Genomic DNA, 24861 nt, shown 5'->3' on the forward strand with positions numbered 1-24861 from the left:
ATTGTACCTTATTATCATTTACTTGTTAAGAGTTGCGGTACATGCATTGAGGAGCCCCTCTCTGTATTGGGGGCTCATTCAGTTTCTTAGCAAAACATGGTGGGAGGTTGAGGGATTTTATACAGGAAGGAGATGCTGTGGGAGGTAGTGGCAACACACAGTATTTTGGAACAGGAACCATCCTCTCGGTGTTGGGTAAGTTAAACATTTTACATCTCATTATTAATCCCTGATAAAAAGTGACGTCAAGTCATATCAAAAAGCTTATCAGCTCATCAAAATCAACCGACATTTTTTTAAGGAATAGAAGCATTATCTTTGCAATGGATAGAAAATCCAGTGAAGTCTGGAGGTCAGTGAGACATTTGTGTTTGTGCCAGGAGACAGTATTCGGGGCAAGGAACCATTTTCCATATACCACCACAGTGATACCCATATGTGATATCTCCTTGTAACTATTTGGTAGAAAATTAAAGGCCATCATATGGGACTGAGTGGTTTTGAGTAGTAGGGATAGACAGTGTTGGGTTAGCACTACAGACTATTTAGTATCTGATTAGAGGCACCTTCTAGGAAGTTGGGAGATATCATACAGGCATAAGTGGCTGTGAGCGGTATTGATAGGCAATATTTTGGAGCGGGCACCATTCTCTACGTATTAGGTAAGTAAAGCACTTTATATCTGTTATAAAGTTATGTGAAGCTTAGAGGGTATCTAATAGCTGTAATCAACCTTTACTTATATATTCTAGTTAACTGATTTCAAACAGGTTTCAATCATTTTAAGGGCTGTACACATGCTCAACAAGAGTCGACACAAACACCAACGTCGTGGAAACGACTTTACCAGCGACATAGACAAATGACGAGTATTTCCAATGATGTTGTACTCAACTCATTAATACACTGAGCATGCAAGCGAAAGTGACTTTACTTACGACTTGCGTGCATTCTGTAGAACAATGGGCAATATTCAAATACCTTTTCTCCTAAGTTTTCCCATAGGAGATCATTTTTCCTCTTATGTTTAATAAACTTTTCAACACTTTACTGTTGAAAAAAGTACAATAAATAGGTACTATCAAAATTATTCTTGCTTGCCGGTTGATTAAAAGACATTTTATTTATAAGGTATGAAAATATAACCTAGAAGAAAACTTAGAAGAAAAAAGAGATAGAATAAGGGCCATAAATGTTGTTAAAATGACATTGTACACATGTGGTTGGCTGCACAATATGTGCCCAACAGTTGTCTGAGTTGATCTGCCGGATGGATCAGGCTCAGTGCCCGATATCGTTTGCTTATCTTTGTCATTTGGCTACAATTTTTGACACGATTGTTATCCAACTCAGCAACATCTGTTGCTTGTCAGATGTTTCAAATGACTTCTGTTGAGCATGTGAGATGTAGCTTTAGAAAGAAAGATTATCTAAAGATTGTGTTAAACCCCATTATTTAAGTTATTTATGCACAACACCATTATTGTGCCCATTTGGGGTCAATACGATGGCATTAGAGTTTGAGCACTTGCCAGAAAGTTGAGTGATTTTGTACAGGGCTGAGTGGCTGTGACCGGCTCCAGCCAACTGTATTTTGGGAAAGGGACTGTCCTCTCTGTATTGGGTGAGTACTTATGCAGTGAATGAGTGTTGGTAATTCACCCTAATGGCTGGGGGATTTCATACAGGGAAAGTGGAAACTGCATATTTTGGTCTGGGAACCATTCTCTCTGTACTGGGTATGCTAAGCATTTTATATTTGGTAAGGAGTCATATGAACATGTATAGAACTGCTTCATTGTTATGAATGCCTGCTATTATCATCTAGCTGGCATATAGTATTAGACTGATTGACTCCAAACAGGTGTACTTGTAGAAGAGTAGGATCATCCACTAGGCAACCTAGGCAGGTGCTTGGGGCTTGGTGGCTGTCAAGGGGCCCACCTTCCTTGACCTGTATCCACTTCAGCTTACCAAATGGATCACAAGGGGGCCTTGAATCTACTACCTTGCCCAGGGCCCCATTACATCTCTGACCTGTAGGGGAAAAAAGTGTCCCAAATGGGTAATCACCTTGGATGAGGGAAGCCTCTGGATCCTCCAGAGGCTCCTTCTTCACCGGGCTGTTCTAGTGCTGTTCCCTCCACAAACCATCAGCAAGGGCTTATTTACGACTTGAGGATGGGCAGTAACACGGACCTGTTTGGGCTTCGACTAAAAAATCGGAGCTTGATCGGGCCTGTGCTACTGCACACACACAAGAGATCTGTGCCTGCACAGTACCCTGGACCTGTTCGGGCTCAGCTATATCTGCCAAAGCCCAAGCAAGTCCATGCTACTCCACAGACGCAGTGTGGCCGTTCTTTGGGGAACCTTGCTCTTGAACCGCTTGATGGAAGAGGACAGGGGAAGCTTCTGAAGGATCCAGATTCTTCCCCCTCCCGAGGTAAATGTCCATTTTGTTGATTTTGATGATTTTTAAATCTCACAGGTTTATTTTAAATAAGCTGGAAAGAAATATCATCCCAAGATAATGCTAAACTCAGTGTTCTTAGTTATTTCTGTGGCACACCATTAGATAGTAACGGAGTCAGAGCAGTTGCCAGGAAGGTGAGGGATTACGTACAGGACTGAGTTGCTGTGACCAGCACCGGCAGAGCGTATTTCGGGGAAGGAACTATCCTCTCTGTATTGGGTGAGTGATACTGTATATACAATATATGCTTGTGGGAAACTGGGCCTCTAGGCAGGGGGATTTTATACAGGGCTGAATGGCTGTGAGCGCTGGCAGCATAGCATATTTTGGAGAAGGAACCATCCTCTCTGTATTGGGTAAGTGGTGCCGTTATAATCTTCATTGATGCCATCTTGAAGGAAGTTAAGGGATATGATACAGGGCTGCGCAGCTGTGAGCCAGGCCAGTAGACTGTACTTTGGAGAAGGGACCATACTCTCTGTATTGGGTGAGTAAGATAGGGTATATGGTGTCATCTTGGTATCATCAGGTAGACAGTATGGAACCAGAATAATAGTCAGGAGCACTCAACAATTATTTATCTTCTTTGATTGTGATGTATGGGATATCTCATTAGTAGTGAGGATCTCGAAATATGGAATTATGATGCAAAATCCTAATGCAAAATTTCAGACAGTAACTTTGATGTCACATTTCACAATGACACATCATTTCTGTGAAAATGTTACATTGTCTTCATGCCCATGGACTTGAATGTATTTATTAGAAAATCCAAAATGTATTCACTCATGTGCAAAAATTAGATTTCTCATGCCTCATAGACTTCAATAGATTTACGTGAAAATGTATTTTGTTATATGCAACAATGTGTTTTCTTTTGCCTAATAGACGTCAGTGAACTTGTGTGAAAAATGACACAGAAGTACGAAAATTCGAGATTACTCACAAAAACATAATTAGGATCAGAATCATACAAGTTTTCATAAGAACAAAATTTCTCATTACAATCAGCACTACTCATTAGTAGCGTCCTGAGTGGCTTGGCATAAAGTACCACATTGAGTGGTTACAAGTACATTTAAATAATTTGAAAGGAAATGTCCCCCCAAGAGTATGGTAAACCCTATTCTCTATGGCTGGATAGTGTAATGGTTACAAACACAAACACAGAACATTTATATCGCGCTTTTCTCCTGGCGGACTCAAAGCACCAGAGCTGCAGCCACTAGGACGCGCTCTATAGGCAGTAGCAGTGTTAGGGAGTCTTGCCCAAGGTCTCCTACTGAATAGGTGCTGGCTTACTGAACAGGCAGAGCCGAGATTCGAACTCAGGTCTCCTGTGTCAGAGGCAGAGCCCTTAACCGTTACACTATCCAGCCACCCTGGTTAAGGGCTCTGCCTCTGACACGGGAGACCAGGGTTCAAATCTTGGCTCTGCCTGATCAGTAAGCCAGCACCTATTCAGCAGGAGACCTTAGGCAAGTCTCCCTAACACTGCTACTGCCTATAGAGCGCGCCCTAGTGGCTGCAGCTCTGACGCTTTGAGTCCGCCAGGAGAAAAGCGCGATATAAGTGTTTGTCTTTGTCTTTTGTCTTTATTAACGCCGGGCACCATTACTGCGCAAATCTGCAATCACTTAGATGGCATGGGAGGTTGAGCACTTGCCAGGAAAATGAGGGAATTCGTACAGGGCTGAGTTGCTGTGACCAGCAACAGCAGACTGTACTTTGGAGAAGGAACCATCCTCTCTGTATTGGGTGAGTGATTTATACAGTATGTGCTTGTTGGCAATGGGACCTCTAGGCTTAGGGATTTTATACAGGACTGAGTGGCTGTGAGCTCCGGCAGTGTAGTATACTTTGGAAGAGGAACAATACTCTATATATTGGGTAAGTGATCCCTTTAACATCTCATTAATACCATCTGGATGGAATTTGAGGGTTATTATACAGGGCTGAGTGGCTGTGAGCCAGTCCAGTAGACAGTACTTTGGAGAAGGAACCATTCTCTCTGTTTTGGGTAAGTGAAGCTTTTAACATCTCATTAATATCCCGTGGAAGGATTTTGAGTGCTGTTATACAGGTCTGAGTTGCTGGAAACCAGGCCAGGAGATAACACTTTGGGACCACCTTTGTTGTATTGGGTGAGTGATGTTTGATTTCTGCTTGCTGTCATGTGGTAGATATGAGGATTATGTGACCAGTGCACAGAAACAGTTTTAAGTCAGTGTGATAAGTGTCTGATATACTCAGTATCCCATTAGTAGCATCTTGAAGGAAATTGGAGGATATTATACTGGAATGAATTGCTGTGAGAAGTGGTGGTGAAAGACAATATTTTGGAGCTGGGACCATCCTCTCTGTATTGGGTGAGTGAAACATTGACCATCACATGATTGGTATCTAATATGACGTTAGGTGAACTCTCCCATAACTACAAGTAGAAGGAAAGTCTGCTCAACAAAACGGCTTAAACGTCCAATCTTTATTGGCAAATTGTTCTGTACAGAGACGTATCAGAGCGCAAACTCACTCCTTAGGCATAGCAATGATACTCCGATATGCATGAGCTGATATGTCTCTGTCCAGAACAATTTGCCAACAAAGATTGGACTTATGCCATTTGCTTTGGTGGACTGGGTACACCTGGTCCTTCTCCCATATTGGCACGGTGGTGTGGTGAGTGGTGTTTTCTCTTTAAAATGATTCTCCCATAACTAGTTGGCTTTGATCAATGTCATGTGCTTGATGGCATCATGTTGCAGGTTAAGGGATATCATACAGGGATGAGTTGCTGTGAGCGGCAGCGAGAGACAGTATTTTGGAGTAGGAACCATCCTATCTGTATTGGGTGAGTGAAATATTTAGCATTTATTGCCAATAACAAGTGGTATGAAGTTATGTGAGCTGTGAGTGGTTGTGACTATTATCTAGCAATACTTGTTTGATGGCATCTAGAAGTAGGTTGAAGGATATCATACGGGTATGAGTGGCTGTGAGTGACACCAGCAGACAGTACTTTGGAGAAGGAACAATCCTCATTGTATTGGGTGAGTGAGATATTTAATTGCTATGCACAGGTAGAAGGTTAGGAATTATTAGAAAGGCAGTGTTTTGGAAGCTCTGGATTAGAAGGTGGGTCCCGGTGATCCATCATTATCATCTCCTAGGTGGGTCTAGGTCTTGATCCCATTGATAATGGAGTTCCACAGTTTCTAGTTACAGCAGTGGCCCGGTGGATGATACATATAATATCTCGTTATCAGCATCTTGTATCAAGTGGTGGGATTTCATACAGGTCTGAGGTACTGTGAGCAGCCATGATAGACAGTATTTTGGAGTTGGAACCATCCTCTCTGTATTGGGTGAGTGAAATATTTAGCATCTAATTATTGGCAATGCCATGTGGCATGAAGTCATGTGAACTATGAGTGTTTTTGACCATTATCTACCAATACTTGCTTGTTGGCATCTAGCAGTGGGTTGAGGGATGCCATATGGCGATAAATGACTGAGCAATGCCAGAAGACAGTACTTCGGAGAAGGAACCATCCTCATTGTATTGGGTGAGTGAGATATTCGATTTCTATGCACAGGAATGCATTATTAAAGAGGCAGTGTTTTGGAAGCTCTGGATTAGAAAGGAGGCCCAGGTGGTCCTTCATTATTATTTCTTAGGTGGTCTAGGTCTCGAGCCCATTAATAATGGCATCCCATAGCTTCTACTTACAGCAGTGGCTGGGTGGATGACACATATAATCTTGTTATCAGCATCTTGTAGCAAGTGGTGGGATTTCATACAGGTCTGAGTTGCTGTGGGCGGCAATGAAAGGCAGTACTTTGGAGGGGGGACCATCCTGTCTGTATTGGGTGAGTGGAACACTTCATATTTCATTATTTGTACCTGGTAATATGGTATGAAGATTCACATAAGTTTTAGTGCCTGTGGTCAATTCATATGGATAATGAGTCCGAACCAATGCACTTTTTCTCCTAAGTTTTCTCCTAAGTGATAAATCACACGTTATCAGTAAAATGCCTTTTAAGCCTCCAGCAAGCAATAAAATCTGAATAATTTTGACATTATTATTATTTAGTAGTTATATAGCGCCGACATCTTCTGCAGCGCTGTACAGAGTATATTGTCTTGTCACTTAACTGGCTCACAATCTAGTGCCAAATTAGGGGGAAGCCAAATTAACTTATCTGAAAGTTTTTGGGATGTGGGAGGAAACTGGAGTGCCCGGAGGAAACCCACACAGACACAGGGAGAACATACAAACTCTGTGCAGATAGTGCCCTGGTTGGGATTCAAAACAGGGACCCAGTGCAGCAAGGCGAGAGGGCTAAACACTACCCCCCATACTGCTGACAAGAGCGTTTTCACCTACTTTTTTGTACTTTTTTAATTTCAGTGTGATGAAAAGTTATTTTAACGAGAAGATGAAAATGTACCTCCTTGGATAAATCGTAGGAGAATAAGTGAATTGAATAAGGACCTAAAAGTCTCTTCACCAGCTAAAATGGTAGCAACTATGATTGTCAGGGTTATCCTTGAGAACTTAATATAATACCAAATTTGAGCTAGGCACAATGACTTGGCTGAGTGAACTAATAGTAAAAAGAGAAGACTTACGAGAAAAAAGTGAATTGGATTGGGCTCATTATCTCCTGGTTGGCATCTAGTATTAGGGTTTTCATACAGGGCTGAGTGGCTGTGAACAGTAACCAAAGACAGTATTTTGGACACGGGACCATCCTCGTTGTATTGGGTGAGTAGAACACGTTATGGCCCTTATTCAATTCATGTTTTCTCCTAGGAGATAATTTTTTACCTTCTGTTTAAAATAATTCTTCAGCACTTTGCAGCTGAAAAAATACAAAGAACTAGGTGAAAAAGTACTCTCGTAATTATTCTGACTACTTTCTTGCTTGCTGGTGGCTTAAAAGGACATTTTATTGATGGTGTTATAATATCACCTAGGAGAAAACGTGAACTGAAGGGCCCATATCTCAGTGTTACCTAATAAAAAGTAAGAAATGATCTGAGGAATTTTGTATTAAGTGATAAATTGCTACTGGTCTCAGTTTCCTGGCATTTATAGAACAACTGAAGTGAGAGGGATAAGGGGGCTGACATATTTATTTCCTTTTAAACAATGGTCATTGCCTGGCTGTCCTGCTTATCTGTCATGCATCAGTTGTGTCTGAATCACACTCCTGAAGCAAGCATGCAATAATTGCAGCCAGAGTTAAGCCAAACAGCTGATCTGCATGCCTGTTCAGGATCTATGGCTAAAAGAGGCAGAGGATCAGCAAGACAGCCAGGCAATGTGCATTGTTTAAAATGAAATAAATATGGCAGCCTCCATATCACTCAATTCAGGTGTCCTTTAAAGGAGTTATCAGGGTAAATTAACCAAAATAAGTGCTACTTATCCGGGGCTTCCTCCAGCCCCAAGCTCCCAGCATGTCCCTCGCCGCAGCTCTGCAGTCAGCCGTTCGCCGCAGCTCCCTCCCAGTCCCCGGCGATGACGTCAGGGTGACCTCCAGGTCGGCCTGTACTGCGCCTGCGCGAGCGGTGCTGTCAATCACCGCCACGAGGATCGGAGTGGACTGCGCAGGTGCAGTAGTTCTGCGCAGTCCGCTCCGGTGCACGTGGCGGTGATTGACAGCGCTGCTCGTGTAGGCACAGTACAGGCCGACCAGGAGGTCAGCCTGACGTCTTCACCGGGGAGCTGCGGCTAACTGCTGAAGGGAGAGCGGCGGCGAGGGACATGCTGGGAGCTTGGGGCTGGAGGAAGCCCCGGGTAAGTAGCACTTATTTTGGTTAATTTACCCTGATAACTCCTTTAATACTAGGTTTAGGGCTGCGTGGCTGTGAGCAACCAAACAGCTAGTCAGCCAAAGACAATATTTTGGAAGGGGAACAATCCTCTATGTATTAGGTGAGTGGGACACTTCATATCTCAATACTGGTACCTGGTAAAAAGTCCTGTAAGTTTATAGAGAACTGTTGGCATTCAGTATTAGCTTGAAGGATATAATACAGGTTTGAGTGGCTGTGTGAGCAACAACCAAAGACAATATTTTGGAGGGGGAACCATCCTGTCTGTATTGGGTGAGTGGGTCACTTCATATCTCAATACTGGTACCTGGTAAAAAGTCCTGTAAGTTTATAGAGAACTGTTGGCATTCAGTATTAGCTTGAAGGATATAATACAGGTTTGAGTGGCTGTGTGAGCAACAACCAAAGACAATATTTTGGAGGGGGAACCATCCTGTCTGTATTGGGTGAGTGTAAAATGTAATGCCTTATTATTGTCCCTGGAGAAGAAGTTATGTGAATGCATAGAGGACTGGATGCGGGAGTGATGATCAATGCCAGCAGACAGTGGTTTGGGGGGCTAAATCAATCTCCCGGTAATGGGTGAGTAATATATGCAATATCTGCCTGTTGGCATCTAGTGTTGGATTAGGGGATTTAATACAGGAGTGTGTGGCTGTGAGTAGCTCCTACGCACAGACTTTTGGGGAAGGAACCATCCTTTCAGTATTGGGTAAGTGATTTGTTTATTATGGTCTTCTTGTTCTGTATACTATTATTTTTGTGGTAGTCAGATTAGGTGAATGATCAGTATCTGTGTCTCTGCAATCAATCGATAATCCTGTCCCTGAGACCGGCAGGTCTCTTACTAAAGTTGTGGAGGTCCATCCAGGTCTCCAGGATAGATTGTGAGGAGAAACTTCCTCACTAGACACACAAACAATAGCTAAAACCCAAAATAGATTACAAAACACACCAGCCACTGTGATTGTACATATGTTAGTAAAATGCTTTAACAAATGAAGGCCACTCTTCCTATGTTTCTCATCAATAAAAACCTAAAAACCATCAAGCCACTTTTTTAAGGAAAAAATGATATATATAATAGATAGATAGATAGAGATACAGTGTGTATATATATATATATATATATATATATATATATATATATATATATATATATATATATATATATACATAATACTATGAAAAGCACCCTTTATTGTAAAGTACATTTGTCACAGGTGCAAACTGAACCTCTTTTCCTTCAACTACAATTGCACCATTTTCTCAGAAAACTCACCACTTGACTGGAGAAAAAAATAGATGACACTTTGTAAAATTAACATTTTATTTTAGGGTCTGTCATCCTAGGAACGCTGGTGCCCTCTTGTTGCAGGTTTAGGAAAAGCTGGACAAATGTTTCATGCACTGATCAGAAAAAAATAGGAAAAAAACCCAAAAACATTAAAAACATCGGGTTAATAATATGTAGGTCCCCTGATCAAAACAGATGTCATTGTGGCCATGTTAGAAAGAAATAGAAAGCAGTACAACTTTGTAGTGATTTTATTATGCTCATAATATTCAACACACATAATAATAAATGCAGGTGTATGAATTAGAAATAATTTTACTATCGGTAGTCAGAAAGAACAGGGAATGGGCCCGATCCAATTCACTTTTTTTCCTAAGTTTTCTCCTAGGAGATAATTTTTCATCTTCTGTTTACAATAACTTTTCAGCACACTCTGCAATTGAAAAAGTACCGAAAGTTAGGTGAAAAAGTGCTGTCAAAAATATTTTTGATCACCTAGGAGAAAACTTAGGAATTGGATTGGGCCCAGTGGGCCATCAGACCAATGTCACCTTATAATATTTCTTTCTGTGCTACTATAAACAAACTGAGTTATAACACACTACAATAATATCAATATACAATACAATATTCATTTTCTAACACATACAAAAATAAAAAAAAGACAAAAAGAAAACACCAAATGCCATTAGCCCCAAAGTGTCTTTTTTGTAGTACAGCGGAACATTGTGGGGACGGAACAAGTGTTGCATATTTTGGAAGAGGAACCATTCTCAGTGTTTTGGGTGAGTAGAAAACACAAAGTGATTGTACAGATTGTGCAGTCACACTACCTGCACCCCCCTCCCCCTTTCATTGAATATGATTAGTGCATAGTGGTAATACCATGGCATCAATATCAGAGTGATATTGGTGAACCTTAAGTGAAAATATATTGATGAGATAAACAATTGCATCTATCCTCCTACTTCTAAAAATAACTTTTAGATATCCCATAGTCTTATGTTATGTTTCAAAACTAAAAAAAAAAAAAGTAGATTTATTGTTTTGTCTCAGCTCAATGACCCAGCCTGTCCCATGTCTCAGAGGGCTAAAATATATGAACTATTGACCTTTTAATGTATCTCAGAAGCCCAGTTACCTGCCAGAAAAATGTTAATGGCTGTATTCTTTATCAGGGAGGGATGCTATAGTCCACTGGGTCATGACTGGCGAGAAACTGTCAGTTGCATAGCTGAAAATTAACTCTTTCAGGCAGAGAAAGAAGAAAAGAAACACAGCATATTTATTTGTTTGTTTGTTTGCCACGTCTTTTGCATCATATCACTTTTATGTGACATGGGAGTGTAAGTGTAACAGCACTAAAAGCACCCAAATGTTATTCCCATGTGGGATGTGTCTGGGCAGAAAAAGAAGGATTTAGTACAGGGCTTTGTGGCTGTGAGCAGCTACGACAGACAATATTTCGGATCAGGGACCATCCTTTCTGTACTGGGTAAGTTTCTAGTCTACTCTTTTACGGATTAATGTCTTTGGACTGGCTGCCCAAGAGGAATAATGTTTCTAATGTTCATCCAAAGTTATTTACTGCTGAAGTCTCAAACTCTGTCACCAAAGTGAAGAATAACTAAAGAAACAGCTAATTTCAAGGAAACTGTTACCCTTAAAAACAGTGCAATGGGTTAGCTTGGCCTGGGCTCAGTTGCTTATTGTAAATATAACAGGAGACGCTTTGAGAGTACTTTTACACGTATTGTTCTTTGCCAGACAAGTTTTGCTGTATATCAGTATCAGAAATGCTGTTATCAGTAATTCTTAATGTATGAAAGCGTTTATGCAAATGTATGCACACACTCTGCAAGTTCCTTGCGTGTAGCACAATGCGGTGGACCTTGGGGTTTAAATTACTTCTTTGTATGTTTTTTCAACTTTTTAGGCACTTAATAAGCAAAAAATAGCTAAAAATACAAAATGGGATATGTAATAACAAAGTTAAGCTTATTCAGGAACAGTTTCAACTGAAAAAGAAGATTTGGTAATTTAATGCTATAGAAATTCATATTTTCATTTTAGTCTGCAGCTAGCTAAGAATGACTAAGGCCCTGTGTCACATCTGAAATTGCAAAACGCTAGCGATTAGCACTGGCATTTTGCACGAGTGATTTTACCGTGATTAGCGCCGTAAAAATCACTGGGCACTTCTGCGATTCAGAGCGATCGCGATCAGCGCTTTACTAAGCACCAGAATAACGGCAAAAATGCTTCAGCTAACATGTTTCACGATTTGCGCTAATTGCAAAAACGCCTGCGTTCGGCGCCAATCGCAGCAGTAAGAACACTGTCATAGGTTAGAAGAGCAGTGGTGCTTTAAAAAGCGCTAGCGCTTTGGTGATTAGCGGTAGTTACCCGCTAATTGCCCTAGTGTGAATGGGCCCCGTAAACTGGCACTAAGCACAAACTACTTCCTCTGCAACCGTGACAATACTTGGTGTTTTTTTCTACCTACATATTATTTTATGTGCAAATTCAAAAAAAAACATCAAAAATCACTAACTTATTACAAAATGATTTCCGATGGCATTTTCGCTCGAAAGTTTCATTATTTACGCAAAAAAATTAATGCAAAAAGAATATCTGCATTTTCGCTCATCACTGTTACTAACCAAGCAGCTCGGGGGTTTAAACAAACTACTAGGAAAATATAGTGGACTAAAAGAGACCGGAAAGCCCTCCTACTAAAAACACTGTTACTGACAGTGAAACTGCTCCACTCTATCAAAACCTATTTATTAACAGTAATAATGGTCTACCATTTTTAATTTGTTATGTGTTCATTTTATTTTTTCTATTAATAGCAATATAAAAATATTCAAGATAGAAGGACTATCGTCATACATTGGGCCACCATGGTTTCCTAGCAACAGCTGCTCTGAAGGTGGAGTCAGTCCCCATGTCAGACGGAGGGAGGGTAACGAATGTGGGTCCTCCCATTGTCCTGAAACTCCCTGTGTCTGCACAGTCTGCTCCCCTGGTAGTTTTGGTTCTTGTAGCAATCACTGATGATTCTCACAATCTACAAATTAATAGTGTCTCAAAAAGGAGACTACAAAAATTGTATAACAAAACGTGTTAGTGAACTTAAAAGAGAATCACATCCAGTATAGTAATCATCAATGTTGTACCTTAATATTACAGTATAAAACTGCTGATACTAAATAAAGCTGGGAACAGTGTGTGATACATTTTTAATTGCACTAACAATTACTCCACCATTATTAACCCTTGGACCAAATCATAATAAAAGCATACAGAATATTCTAATATAACTCAACTTTTTTTGTTTGGTTTTTGTTACAAGTAAAATAACACACTACCATCCTCTTTCATATAACCACATATACAAATATGCTTCAGTGGTAAAAGCTGAGGCCAACTCACAGGTGCAAAAGCCAAAAAAAAAAGACTTTTTGTCACACTGTGTAACATCGTGGGTAGTGGTACCACCGTGATACAAAGTCATGTGAACCCTTTACAAAATCTCCAGTGGCAATGAACACTCTGTCAGACTGCCACTGCCTAACAAAGACATACGGGAGACTGCAGAGGGCTGATAGTTACTTATGGCTGCTTCAAAGTTCTCAACATCACCAAAAGGACAGTAACAATGGGTAAAGAAATTTTAAACAAAATTGTATGTTAGGTAAAGATTCTGTAAATCATAAAAAAGTTTACACACTGCAGTTGCTAACATCAGTTTTTAAAACAAACCTGAAGCGAAAATAAATGTATGAGATAATCACTTCTATATGTAGTACAGCTAAGAAATAGAACATTAGCAGCAAAGAAAAGAGTCTCATATTGTTTTCCAGTACAGGAAGAGTTAAAAAACCTTAGTTGTTATCTATGCAAAAGAGCTTCTCTGAGCTCTTCCACCCACTGGGTTGAATACAGTCCTGTTTTCTGAAGCACATAAACAGCCAAGAAACAGTAAGACAGCTTGAGATAAGGTTTTACTGCAGGGAAGGTCAGGGTATTTTTGCTTCATTTATAGCTTAAAAAACAGATTGTGGTTTCTAAACTGCAAATATGACAAAATGATGCAATGTTATAAAAAAAAAAAAACTGAAAATAAAAATATGAGACTCGTTTTTGCTACTAATGTTCTATTGGTTATCCTTAATACACATACAGTTCATTCTATCATAAGTTTTTGTTTTTTTGTTGTTTTACTTCAGGTTTGCTTTAACCCCCTTCCCGTTCCAATTTTGTCGGCAAGGGGGCGGCGCAGCACTTTAAACATTTTTTTTTTAATCGTGTAGCTAGCCTAGTGCTAGCTACATGATAGCCGCTGAGCAGCTATCAGCATCAGAGGGAGTCCTGATCCACCCCTCAGCGCTGCCTGGCACTGATTGGCCAGGCTGCGCAAGGGGTCGGGGGGGGGGGGGGGCGGCACGGCGGGTAGCGGCGGCGATTGCATACTACACGCAGCTATCAAAGTGCTAGCTGCGTGTAGAAAAAAAATGTGCGAAAATCGGCCCAGGGCCAGAGCAATCCTCCTGCGCAGGTTACCCCAAGCTCAGCTCGGGATAACCGGCAAGGAGGTTAATGAAAGAAAACTAGGGGAAACAGTGATGCATAATTAGCCAAGATGTTTATGCATTCACTGTGTTCATTTATATTTACTTTGGCAAGTTACTGAAGTCTGCTTCCCCACTGTCACTTGGTAAAATCTGTGCAGGAATGGAATAAGCCTGGGTATATTTTTGGTTAAAACTCCAACATGGTATGCAAGATATACTGCCCAGTTCTTTGGCCCTGACTCGAATTTTTAGAGTTTTAGGTAAGTGTGTGAACTATGAGGTTTTTATACACTAATGTGTGGCTGTGAATACTGCCAGCAAGCAAGAGTTTGGTGAGGGAACAATCCTATCTGTTCTTGGTAAGTTATAGTGTATAATATCTTTATCTTAGGTTTTATTATAATCACAAGCGCTGTCCAACTTGGACTTTGAAGGACATGATCCTTCACCTTGGTTAAGTCAAAGGCCATAATCAATGTCCATTAAGTAAAATCATTGTCTATGCCTTAATAAACTGGCCTGAATGCAGACCCTAAAGGTCGGAGGTGGACACTGGACAACTGTGAGTGTGAGCGTGAAGGTTTTAATACACCAGTGTGTGGCTGTGACTACTACTTCCAAGCAAGAGTTTGGAGTGGGAACAATCCTCTCAGTCTTTGGTAAGTGGTGGATAATATCTATTTGTTGTATAAATAATGAACATCAAGACAGTCCACCTTGCTCCTTTAAGGCCATAAGCATCAAACCATTGTAGACCTCTTTTGAATTTTTGAGCAGGCCATAGCGTCTATAAATTAAACTAAATATTTTAAGTACTCTGAAGAATGCTTGATCAGATGAGGGTTGGGATTGGAGTGCTTGGCTTGTAAGTGTAGCAAAGGTCAGGTTTTTATACACCAATGCGTGGCTGTGAATACTGGCACTAAGCTGGAGTTTGGAGGGGGGACAGTCCTCTCGGTTCTTGGTGAGTTAATCTATACAGTCTAGGATGTCTGAGTGTTGTATGTCGGAACAACAAACCTCAACAAAGCCCAACTTGGTCCATCAAGACCATGGTCTACTGTTTTAAGTATCCATTATTAAAAGGCTGTGGTGTCCATTCTTTATAAAACATAGAATCTACGGTATGCGTAAATGCTGACTGTATGCATAGTTTGAGGGTTGGAATTGCACAGCACTGGATGCAGGTGTGTGATTTGTGAGGTTTTTATACACCAACTTGTGGCTGTGAATACAGGCAGCAAGCAAGAGTTTGGAGTTGGAACAATCCTCTCTGTCCTTGGTAAGTCACAAAGGTGAGGGATCTTCGTTGTGTGTTAATAATATGTGCCAGTGCTGTGCAGCTTTGTCCCTCAGAGACCTTGATTTCCCGTTGTATGTCTTTGTCAGTAAGCAAACTAGAATATCAGTTTACGCAACCAAGTCATTGTGCCTAGCTGCTCAAATGTGGTATTATATTAAGTTCTCATGAATAGTCCTGACAATTATAGTTGCAACCACTTTAGCAGATAAAGACTTTTCGACCTTTATTCAATTCACCTATTCTCCTAAGATTTCTACTAGTAGATAATTTTTCATCTTTTATGTAAAATAACTTTTTCCTCACTGCAATTAAAGAAGTACCAAAAAGTAGGCTTAAAAGTACTGTCATAATTATTCTGAGTATTTTCTTGCTCTCTGGTGGCTTAAAGGGCATTTTATTGATAAGGTGTGACAACATAACATAGGGGAAATTTTAAGAGAAAAAGTGAATTGAATAAGGACCATTGAGGCTTATGCTGAATATAACAGTGGATGTGCCAAGGACATTAACCCATTTAGGACCTTATTCAATAAACTTTTTTTTCCTGCGTTTTCTCCCAAGAGATACATTGTCAACGTATTTTTTTAAATAACTGCCCTAAAAAGTAGATGAAAAAGTACTAGCAATGTTATTGAGTATTTTCTGTTAAAATTATTCTATTTCTTGCTTGCTGGTGGTTTAAAAAAGCATTTTATTGATAAGGTGTGAAAATTATCTAATAGGAGATAACTCTAGCGTTTCTTTGGAAAGTTCAGTATAACACAAATGGAATGCCGATAGTTGCATGGAAACAAATGGTTGCTTTGGGGCGGCATGTAGTTTCTCTTTTATTTATTTATTTAAGTATTTATATGGCGCCGACATATTCCGCAGAGCTGTACAGAATATATTGACTTGTAGTTACTGCACTAATGGAGCCTAGTAATTGGTCTATTCTGTGGCTTCATGATGTGTATGACAATACTGCCAGGGAGGTTTTGGTACGCCAGTTTGCAGCTGTGAATGCTGAGAGGCAATATTTTGGAAGTGGCACCATTCTGGCTGTTTTGGGTAAGCAACAAAACGTTCCTATTTCCTTAATACATTAAGATATGTCTGAGCCTCTGAACATTAACCCTTAAGCAAATCTACTATGTTTACAGCAAGATCACAGAATGCTGCAGAGATTTAAAAAACATCAGCCATATGTTGACTCTGTAACTTCAGAGAGGCATGGCTAAGTAGTCAGTAGTGGACAATTAGGCATTAAAGTGCTTGTATTTACATTTCTGTCTTAAGGTACCCATACACCAAATATGAGTCGATTTCTGCCATTGATATAAGGCCGATTCGACCGCTCTGATCGAATCGGCTGGAAATCAATGAAGCAGGAAGCATGATCGGTGGATTTACTTAATCAGTCCAGGTGGAAAAACTAGGTCGATCGGCTGCTGGCAGCCGATCGATGGTTCATAGCGTTGCATTTGATTGAATAGTGTAGCACTACATTTCAATCGATTTTCAATCGATTTAATTCTGAAATCTATTGGAAATCTGATCCTAGTGTGTGGCGCACATCAGATAGATCCCTGTCAGATTCGACCTTACAGGCATCTGACAGAAATCTATCTGATGGTTGAATCTGATGCAAATCTATAAGTGTATGGGTACCTTTAGTATCAGTAAAAAAAAACTGCCCAGAGGTGAGGACATTTCTCTGTGCCTGGACACTGCAAAAAAAAATTATACATGCTAAAACTTCATACAACGTAAATGTGCAACCAGAATGTAAAAGTGTTCTAGACACATATGGCCCCTATTCAATCAACTTTTTTCTCCTGAGTTTTCCCCCAGGGGATATGCTCACACCTTCTAAATGAAATGGCTTTTAACCCACCAAAAAGCAAGACAGTACTCAGAATAATTTTTGCAGTACTTTTTTCACCTACTTTTTGGTACCTTTTCAACTGTAGAGTCCTGAAAAGCAATGTTAACAGATGTTAAAAAAAAAAAACAATCGACTAGGAGAAAACCTTGGAGAAGAAGCGAATTTAATAAGGGCACATGGGCCTGATGCAATATACTCAGGTAAATTTGCCGTGCGCAGGGAGCGTGTGGCAATTTTGCTAGTCAAAACGCTTCAAGAACATTGCCTGTTAACTTATTACCGGTACGCATGTTACCAGGTTAACGTGCATGTTGCAAAGGTAATGCTCGGATGAACGCGCGTTACCAGAGCAACGTGCACATTAACCCGGCAACATGCATAGTGTTAATGAGTTAACGAGTGGTATTCTTGCAGCATCAGCACTGGTAGAATTGCCACATGCTTCCTGCGCATGGGAACTTTAACAGCGAATAGTACATCGAGCCCATTGATTGGTGTCTTGAAAATGGTTGAATTCATGGCCACAAAATACATTAGATAAAGATTAGTATTTATTTATGGATTCATGTGTATACGCAGCTTTATCTTTTCCCCAAAGCGCTAATTACCCAAGCCTGACTGGGCTCTAGTGGTCTGACTTAGCCTGCATATCCAAATTATTTCTAATATATGTCCTCAACTCCATCAGAAAAATCCCTCTAGTATTGTTTCAGTCTCCTCAACCTCCTTCTGTTGCCCTCTCTTTAATCATAAGATTAAAAGATCCGATGCAAAAAAGGCTTTGTCACCCCACTGCCCATTATCCTTTCTTATGTGTAAAGCAGCTGGTGCAGTGGAGTCTTAGGACAGGAGACTTGTTGTAGGACTGCCTACTGATATAAAATGTTTTTGGACTAAACAATCCCTGATGGAACAATTTTTGGTCTTCAGGTGGCAGATGAAAGTGTCAGTTTTACGTTTTGGGCTACGGACCTCTGGCAAACTACACTAACACTGCAATGTTTTTTTTTAGACTTCAAAATCATTGAATAATTGTGTATAAGGTTGAACACTTAAAAACAAGATACATTTTTAAATGACCGATCCTGACTTGGTCTGGGGAGAAATTTTAGTCATCTATTCAGAAGTCACGTCGTTCTGGTAGGTCTAAATAAAGATATTTTTGTAGAGACCCGTATTATGGTGACGACTGGCGGAGCACTGTAGTGTAAATTACTGCGATAGCTTTACAAAAATTCAATCTAGCGTAGTCTCATTATCTTTCTATAATTAAGGTATGAAGGCCACAAGGCACTTCTCCCTGCCTAGTATCAGGCCCTAAGGCATTGGGTCAGATAAAAAAATAGGTGATCAGGGATAGTATGAGGTATTAAGAAATGTTCATGGCAACGTTGACCAATTTTAAGGCTTAGAGTCATTAAGAAATTAAAAGGTTCAGCAAACCTCACAAGCCAAACTCTGTTATGGCCTGTGGGGATTGGCGGTTCTTGGACAACCACAGGGCAAAAAAGTTTCTTGAGGGTGCCACATAGTCCCTCAATGGCCTGTTGAGGTTTTCTAGTAGTGTCCCCTCACTGTGCTAGCTCGAATGTGATGTTTGGCAGTGGCACTGTTGTTAGCGTGCTGGGTGAGTCTGTGCATTTCAGCATAGTGCAGCCATTCATGGTACTGTTAGTTCAGGAATATTTGCAGCTTCCTAAGCTAACATCTCCCTTCAAAGTTTTAAAAAAGAAGGGTTAAAATTGTATAAACTGATATGTTGCTGTTCACCGAAGCAGGAAGCCGGAGTACGTAGCGCCACCACAATTTCGTTGTGTAATGAATCACTTTTTTTTTTTTCTTTAGCAGTAGTAGCTTATAATGATGTTTTATATCTTTTTCATGTATACAAATTGTTTGTCGATTGTCAGCTTTTAAGCGAACACCTCTAAAAGGAAGTTTAGTGAATTTGTAGATTTGTTTCCTTTTTTATTTTTTGTGAACAGTAGAATGGATATGTACATTTTTCTCTATCAGTAAAATGTGAGCAATAGCTAAATAGCAAATTGAAAAAATTGAAAAATATGGCCCCACAATCCCTGCACTTAACTGAAACAGTGGCCCATATGCAATTAACTTTTTCTCCTGAGTTTTCTCCTAGGAACAAAAATTTCATCTTCTCTTCAAAAAAAAAAAACTTTTCAGTACTTTGCAATCGACCCCCCCCCCCCCCCCCCAAAAAAAAACAAAGATAAACGTATTTTAAGTACTTGCTTACTGGTGACTTAAATGACATTTTAATGTCAATGGCCCATAGGCAGATAACTTTTTCTCCTGAGTTATCTGCTAGGAGATAATCTTAATTGTCTATTTAAAATAACTTTTCAGCAGTTTACAACTGAAAAAGTACCGAAAAGTGAGTACTATTTAAATTAAATTTTATTTTCTCCGATGTTGCTGTCACTAATAGTAAGCGGTAAAAATCTGACAGAATGGACTAGTCCATCTTCTCATGGGAGCTTCTCAAGGTTTTCTTTATTTTCAAAAGCACTTGCTCCGTCCAACTGACAAAAAAGTGAGCAGCGAGCATGGAGGCTGCCCAGCATCTTTATATAAATCCTTCTCAGAGAGTGTCTTTATAAACAATAAAAGCCATGCTGATATTCCCCATGAGGAGGTGGACTAGTCCAAAACCTGTCAGTTCTGTCAGATTTCTACTACCTACTGTAAGTGACTGCAAAATAAGAGAAAAGTAATTTGTAGCTCATTTTACTATGGAAAAAATATACTTCTTTATTGTATGTATTTGCCTGTATTTTAAATTATAAAATTTTTCTTAATAGTGTTCTCAAACAAGTAAGCTTATCACTGCCGTTGTTTACACACACACACACACACACACACACACACACACACCGTACACACACACACACACACACACACACACACACCGTACACACACCGTACACACACACACACACACACACACACACACACACACACACACACACACACACACACACACACACCGTACACACACACACACACACACACTGCCTGCCTGCACAGTACGCTACTGTTGACATCAGCGGGTAACTCATTTTCCCCCGACCCCCCTACAGTGTCCCTTTAAGGGGAAACTAATAAACGAATCGGTATGTTTTTAGGCTGTGAGAGGAAACCAGAGTGTCTGGTGGAACATCGGTACAGAGTACATAGTCATGTCACTAGCTGTCCTTTACTAGAGGGGCTCACAATCCAATCCCCACCATAGTCATTGTAGTCTCGGGTCAATTTAAGGGGAAACCAATAAACGTATTGGTATGTTTTTAGGCTGTGGGAGGAAACTAGAGTGTCTGGTGGAACATGGGGAGAACGTGCAAACTCCATGCAGATAGTGCCCTAGTTGACATTCGAAACGGGGACCCAGCGCTGCAAAGTGAGAGTGCTATCCACAACGCCACCGTGCTTCCACATATACGTAGCTGATACTTCAGTGGATGCTGAGGCTTGGCCATTATATAGTATAGCTAAACCCCAGATAACAGTCCTTTACATTTTCGGATTTCTTTTTCGGATTTAGTTACACTTAGAGGATCTCCATGCTGAAATACAAAATCCTACAGCGATACTGTAATGAAAAGTTATATTTACCTGCAGTGTCTTGTCCCACTAAGCCATCCCGAAGACCCCACCCACATCACTCCACTTCCAGCGCTTGGCTACGCCTCCCCTCTCTTCTCCGAGAAAAAATGCCAAGCTATTTTCTGCAGTATTGGGAGTGGGGTACAGGTTGGACGTCAGGAAGAAACTCAGGTTAAGGTGAGGGGTTACAATGGAAGGGGGAGGTTAGGATTAGGCATTAGGAAGATCTTAATTTTGAAATAGGCGAACACTGACTCTAAAACATTTAATAGTTTGTTAATACACCCATGCTACCTGATTTATATGGTTTCCTTCCTACCAATTTTTTTATATGATGCCACCCAGTAGGTTTATATGGTAGTTTCATTCTTGATACATGTACGAGTACTAAGTACTAAGTACATCTGGAATATCGTAGCATTTCAGGAGCCGCCGACTGATAAACGTGACTGGTGATCAGTGGAAAATTCTCCTTATGAGCTTATTAGCACCACTATGGAGGGGGGAGTTGGGTCTGGTAGGCACTGTCGCGGAACACCAACTTTATTTGTAAATAAGCCACTGACACTCTTTGTCCCTAAAGAGAACGGGAGGAACTGAGACCTTCTGCAGAGATCCCCTGAAAAATATGATTATTATGATTATTATAATATTTTTTGGTGTATATTTGATTATCAAATACTGCATTTACACTTTGCCATATGGAATGACTTTTTGTCTCTTTCTTGCAGGAGAGAATGAGAAGCAGTTAGAACCCAAGGTGAAGATTTTCCCCCCCAACAAGAACGAATTGAAAGACCACAACCTTATCTCCCTGGTGTGTGTGGCCAGTGGCTTTTTCCCCGAACATGTGCGGATATATTGGTATAAGAATGAAGCTGAAACATTACCGATGTATCAGAGTGTGCCACAGAAAGACGGCTCCACTTACTACACCAGCGCACGCCTCTCCCTGACCAGAAGTGAATATTTCAACCCTAGCAATTTCTTTAAATGCGCTGCAGCCTTTGTAGGAAGTAAAAACATGACGAAATCTGAAGTCATTGCAGGAGAACTAGGTAAGAGTCAACAGTGCGGAGTCATATCCAATCAGTACTTGATGAACAGTCAATTTTTTCGGCACCTGTTGCTATGCAGGTCATGCTTGAGATTAAACAGATAAGGAGAGATAAATCTTGAGTTAAGACAGATAAGGAGATAAAGAAAGCCTGAAGCGAGATTAGAACAAAAAGTAAAATACCTTATGCCTGGTACACACCATGCAATTTCCCATCAGATAGATGGGTCGATAGATCATTTCTGACAGATCTGATCGGACTTCCAATCCTTTTCTGATCGATTTTTTTATCACTTCTATGCAAATCGATCAGAAAAACGATCAGAAATCAGATCGGACCTGTCAGAAATCATCTATTCGACCAATCTATCTGAGGGGAAATTGCATGGCTTGTACCAGGCTTTATACACTCACATAAAAGCCTAATGTTTCAGCACAAAAAAAATGTAACGGCTTATATGCGAGTCAGTGGAGCAGAACAGATGGTGGAGCAGGTTTTGTTACTGGCAGAGGAGTGTAAGGATCATGCACTAGTGATCCTGCTCTTGCCAGCTGGCTCCCTGCTGTGTCTGTGGCCCGCATTTCCTGCAACATGGTGTGCAGAGTGCTCAAGACTACCTGTGTCCCCTGGCTTGTGGAGCAAGCAATGTGTCAGCAGTGCAATGATCGAGGATTTTTCTTCTGTGGCGTCTTGAGACACAGCTGTATCATCCTTAGGGCACATCTGACAGTGAGGAGGGGAGCTGAATTGTACTGAGGGGACATATGGGAACTGTGGAGTGGGCTATACTAGGGAGGGGGCTTATACACGAGTCAATCACTTTTTCCTGGTTTCTGAGAGAAAAGTGGGTACCTTGGCTTATATGCGAGTATATACAGTCCATATTTAGAGGGAAGGCTTTTGATCCCAAAGAGCCTTCCAGGTCCTCTCTTCATCTCCTTGTTCCCCCACTTTTCCCAATTCAGATCTCCCACCTTCAGCATTCCTCAGCAGCCTTCGGAAGCACTCGTGTTCCCAAATGCTTCCAAAGGATTTTGCCTTTGGACGTACTCAGGGAAACGAGTAGTTCCGAAGCCTGCACATAGAATCCTGAAGAGCTATTGGACCTGCAGGGCATTGGAATGAGGGCATGTAGAGAGGAACGCGGAGGCTCTATTGGATCCAGAGCCTTCCTTCCAAATAGGTGAGTACCTAATTTTCTGTCTAAATCTTGCTTCAGGGTCACTTGAAGGCTATAGGCTTGCTGTACACCTGCAGTTCTGGATGTAAGCCTGGCTTCAGGGGCATAAAGAGATAATTTGCATATTCAGCCATGTGCATTATGGGAGACCGCAGTCGCTCACTTAACTACTTGAGGACCACAGGCTTACACCCCCTAGTGACAAGGCCATTTTTTACAATTCAGAACTCTGCCGTTTTAACAGTTTGTTGCACAGCCATACAACGTAGCAGCCAAATGAATCTTGCCTCCTTTTCTTGCCACCAACAGTGCTTTCTGCTGGTGGCATCTGATTGCTGCTGCCATGTGTTGTGTTTTTTAAATCAATTTAACTGTTTTTTGTTTTTTTTTTATAAAAATTGCTTTTTTTTTACATTTATGCCTCCCCTTCCCCCGAAGACCCAATCGCCAAGATTGCCTCTCATAGGAATCAACCTATGAAAGGGATTACTTTGTCAGCCTCTCCTGGGGACAGCTCAGAATACCCGCTAATCTCCGTCCCCCAGGACTTGACGCCGATCGGCGTTAGGCGGTCTTTAGGGAACCACTCTGTGGCCGCCGATCGGCGTTAGGCAGTCGTAGAGTGGTTAAGACTGAATTATCACAAATACCTTCTGTTTTAAGAAGGCAAATTATATTGAAATAGGTTTTTGTGAATGAACCCCAAAATAGCCTAGGCAAGGACTGAAATCTTTTACCACCTAATAGAGAAAAAATGTTTTAAAAATCCAGGGTTAGTAGATCACATATGATACCATTCTGAAAATATCTGGAGATCTCTAGAGATGATTTAGTGAGTGAGGCGCAGTGTGTCGCAATGCCATATAGCGATTAGCGAACGCATGCTTACTGCTTTAGACTGCATGCACACCTATTCTGTAATACTAATGTATTCTCTTTATTGTTTCTATTTCAGACTGTGCAGTTCCTAAAGGTGAGTCTGGAGATGATTTATGCTTTATAAAGAATTTGTTTTAAGATATTTTTCTGATTTTAGTGAGAAAGGAATACAAAATGCACTAGCATGTGTAGAACAGATCTACCAATCTAAACACAGACCAATCCTGTATCTGTACAATAGGGATGGTCGGAAATTTCTGTCGGAATGAAAATTTCCGATTCTAATCGGGAAATTGGAACTCGGCAACCGAGTTTCCAGAATGCAAATTTTGTTCCTCGAAAATTAGATTGCTGTGGTAGTTACAGACCAATCACAAGACTGGGATACTGGCAAGCATTTTTAGAGTCTTCTGATTGGTCTAAACTTTCCACGGTTTTCTGATTTTTGCGGTAAATCACCACATTCTCTGATTGGTCCAGTACTACCTATTATTTCCGAAATCCCGTAATTTCCATTTTTCATAGAAAGATTCTGCATTCTCTGAGTGGTCCAATGCTTTTGAATCAGAAGTATCTAGCCAATTAGAGTAACTATTTAGAGGTTTCGGAAACTCGGAAATCAAAATACAGATTACAGCCGGTATGCCGCGGTATTGGTAATCAGCATTTTTCAGAAATTGGAATTTCCAAGGAATTGGAAACTGCCCTTTCTTACCATTCGTCCTGTACAAAGCCACACCCCATACCTA

At 40.7% G+C, this 24861-nt stretch overlaps 1 gene segment (V, D, J or C); it reads left to right on the forward strand.

Annotated features, from left to right (window-relative positions):
• LOC137535940 (Ig lambda-2 chain C region-like) overlaps window positions 1-24861 on the forward strand; it is a 49816-nt gene that overhangs the window by 22591 nt on the left and 2364 nt on the right. Inside the window, 2 exon segments of the C gene segment in view lie at window positions 21727-22053; window positions 24189-24206. Coding sequence covers window positions 21727-22053; window positions 24189-24206 — 345 coding nt within the window.

The sequence above is a fragment of the Hyperolius riggenbachi genome, chromosome 10 (assembly GCF_040937935.1).
Source record: "Hyperolius riggenbachi isolate aHypRig1 chromosome 10, aHypRig1.pri, whole genome shotgun sequence".
NCBI classification, from domain to species: Eukaryota; Metazoa; Chordata; class Amphibia; order Anura; family Hyperoliidae; genus Hyperolius; species Hyperolius riggenbachi.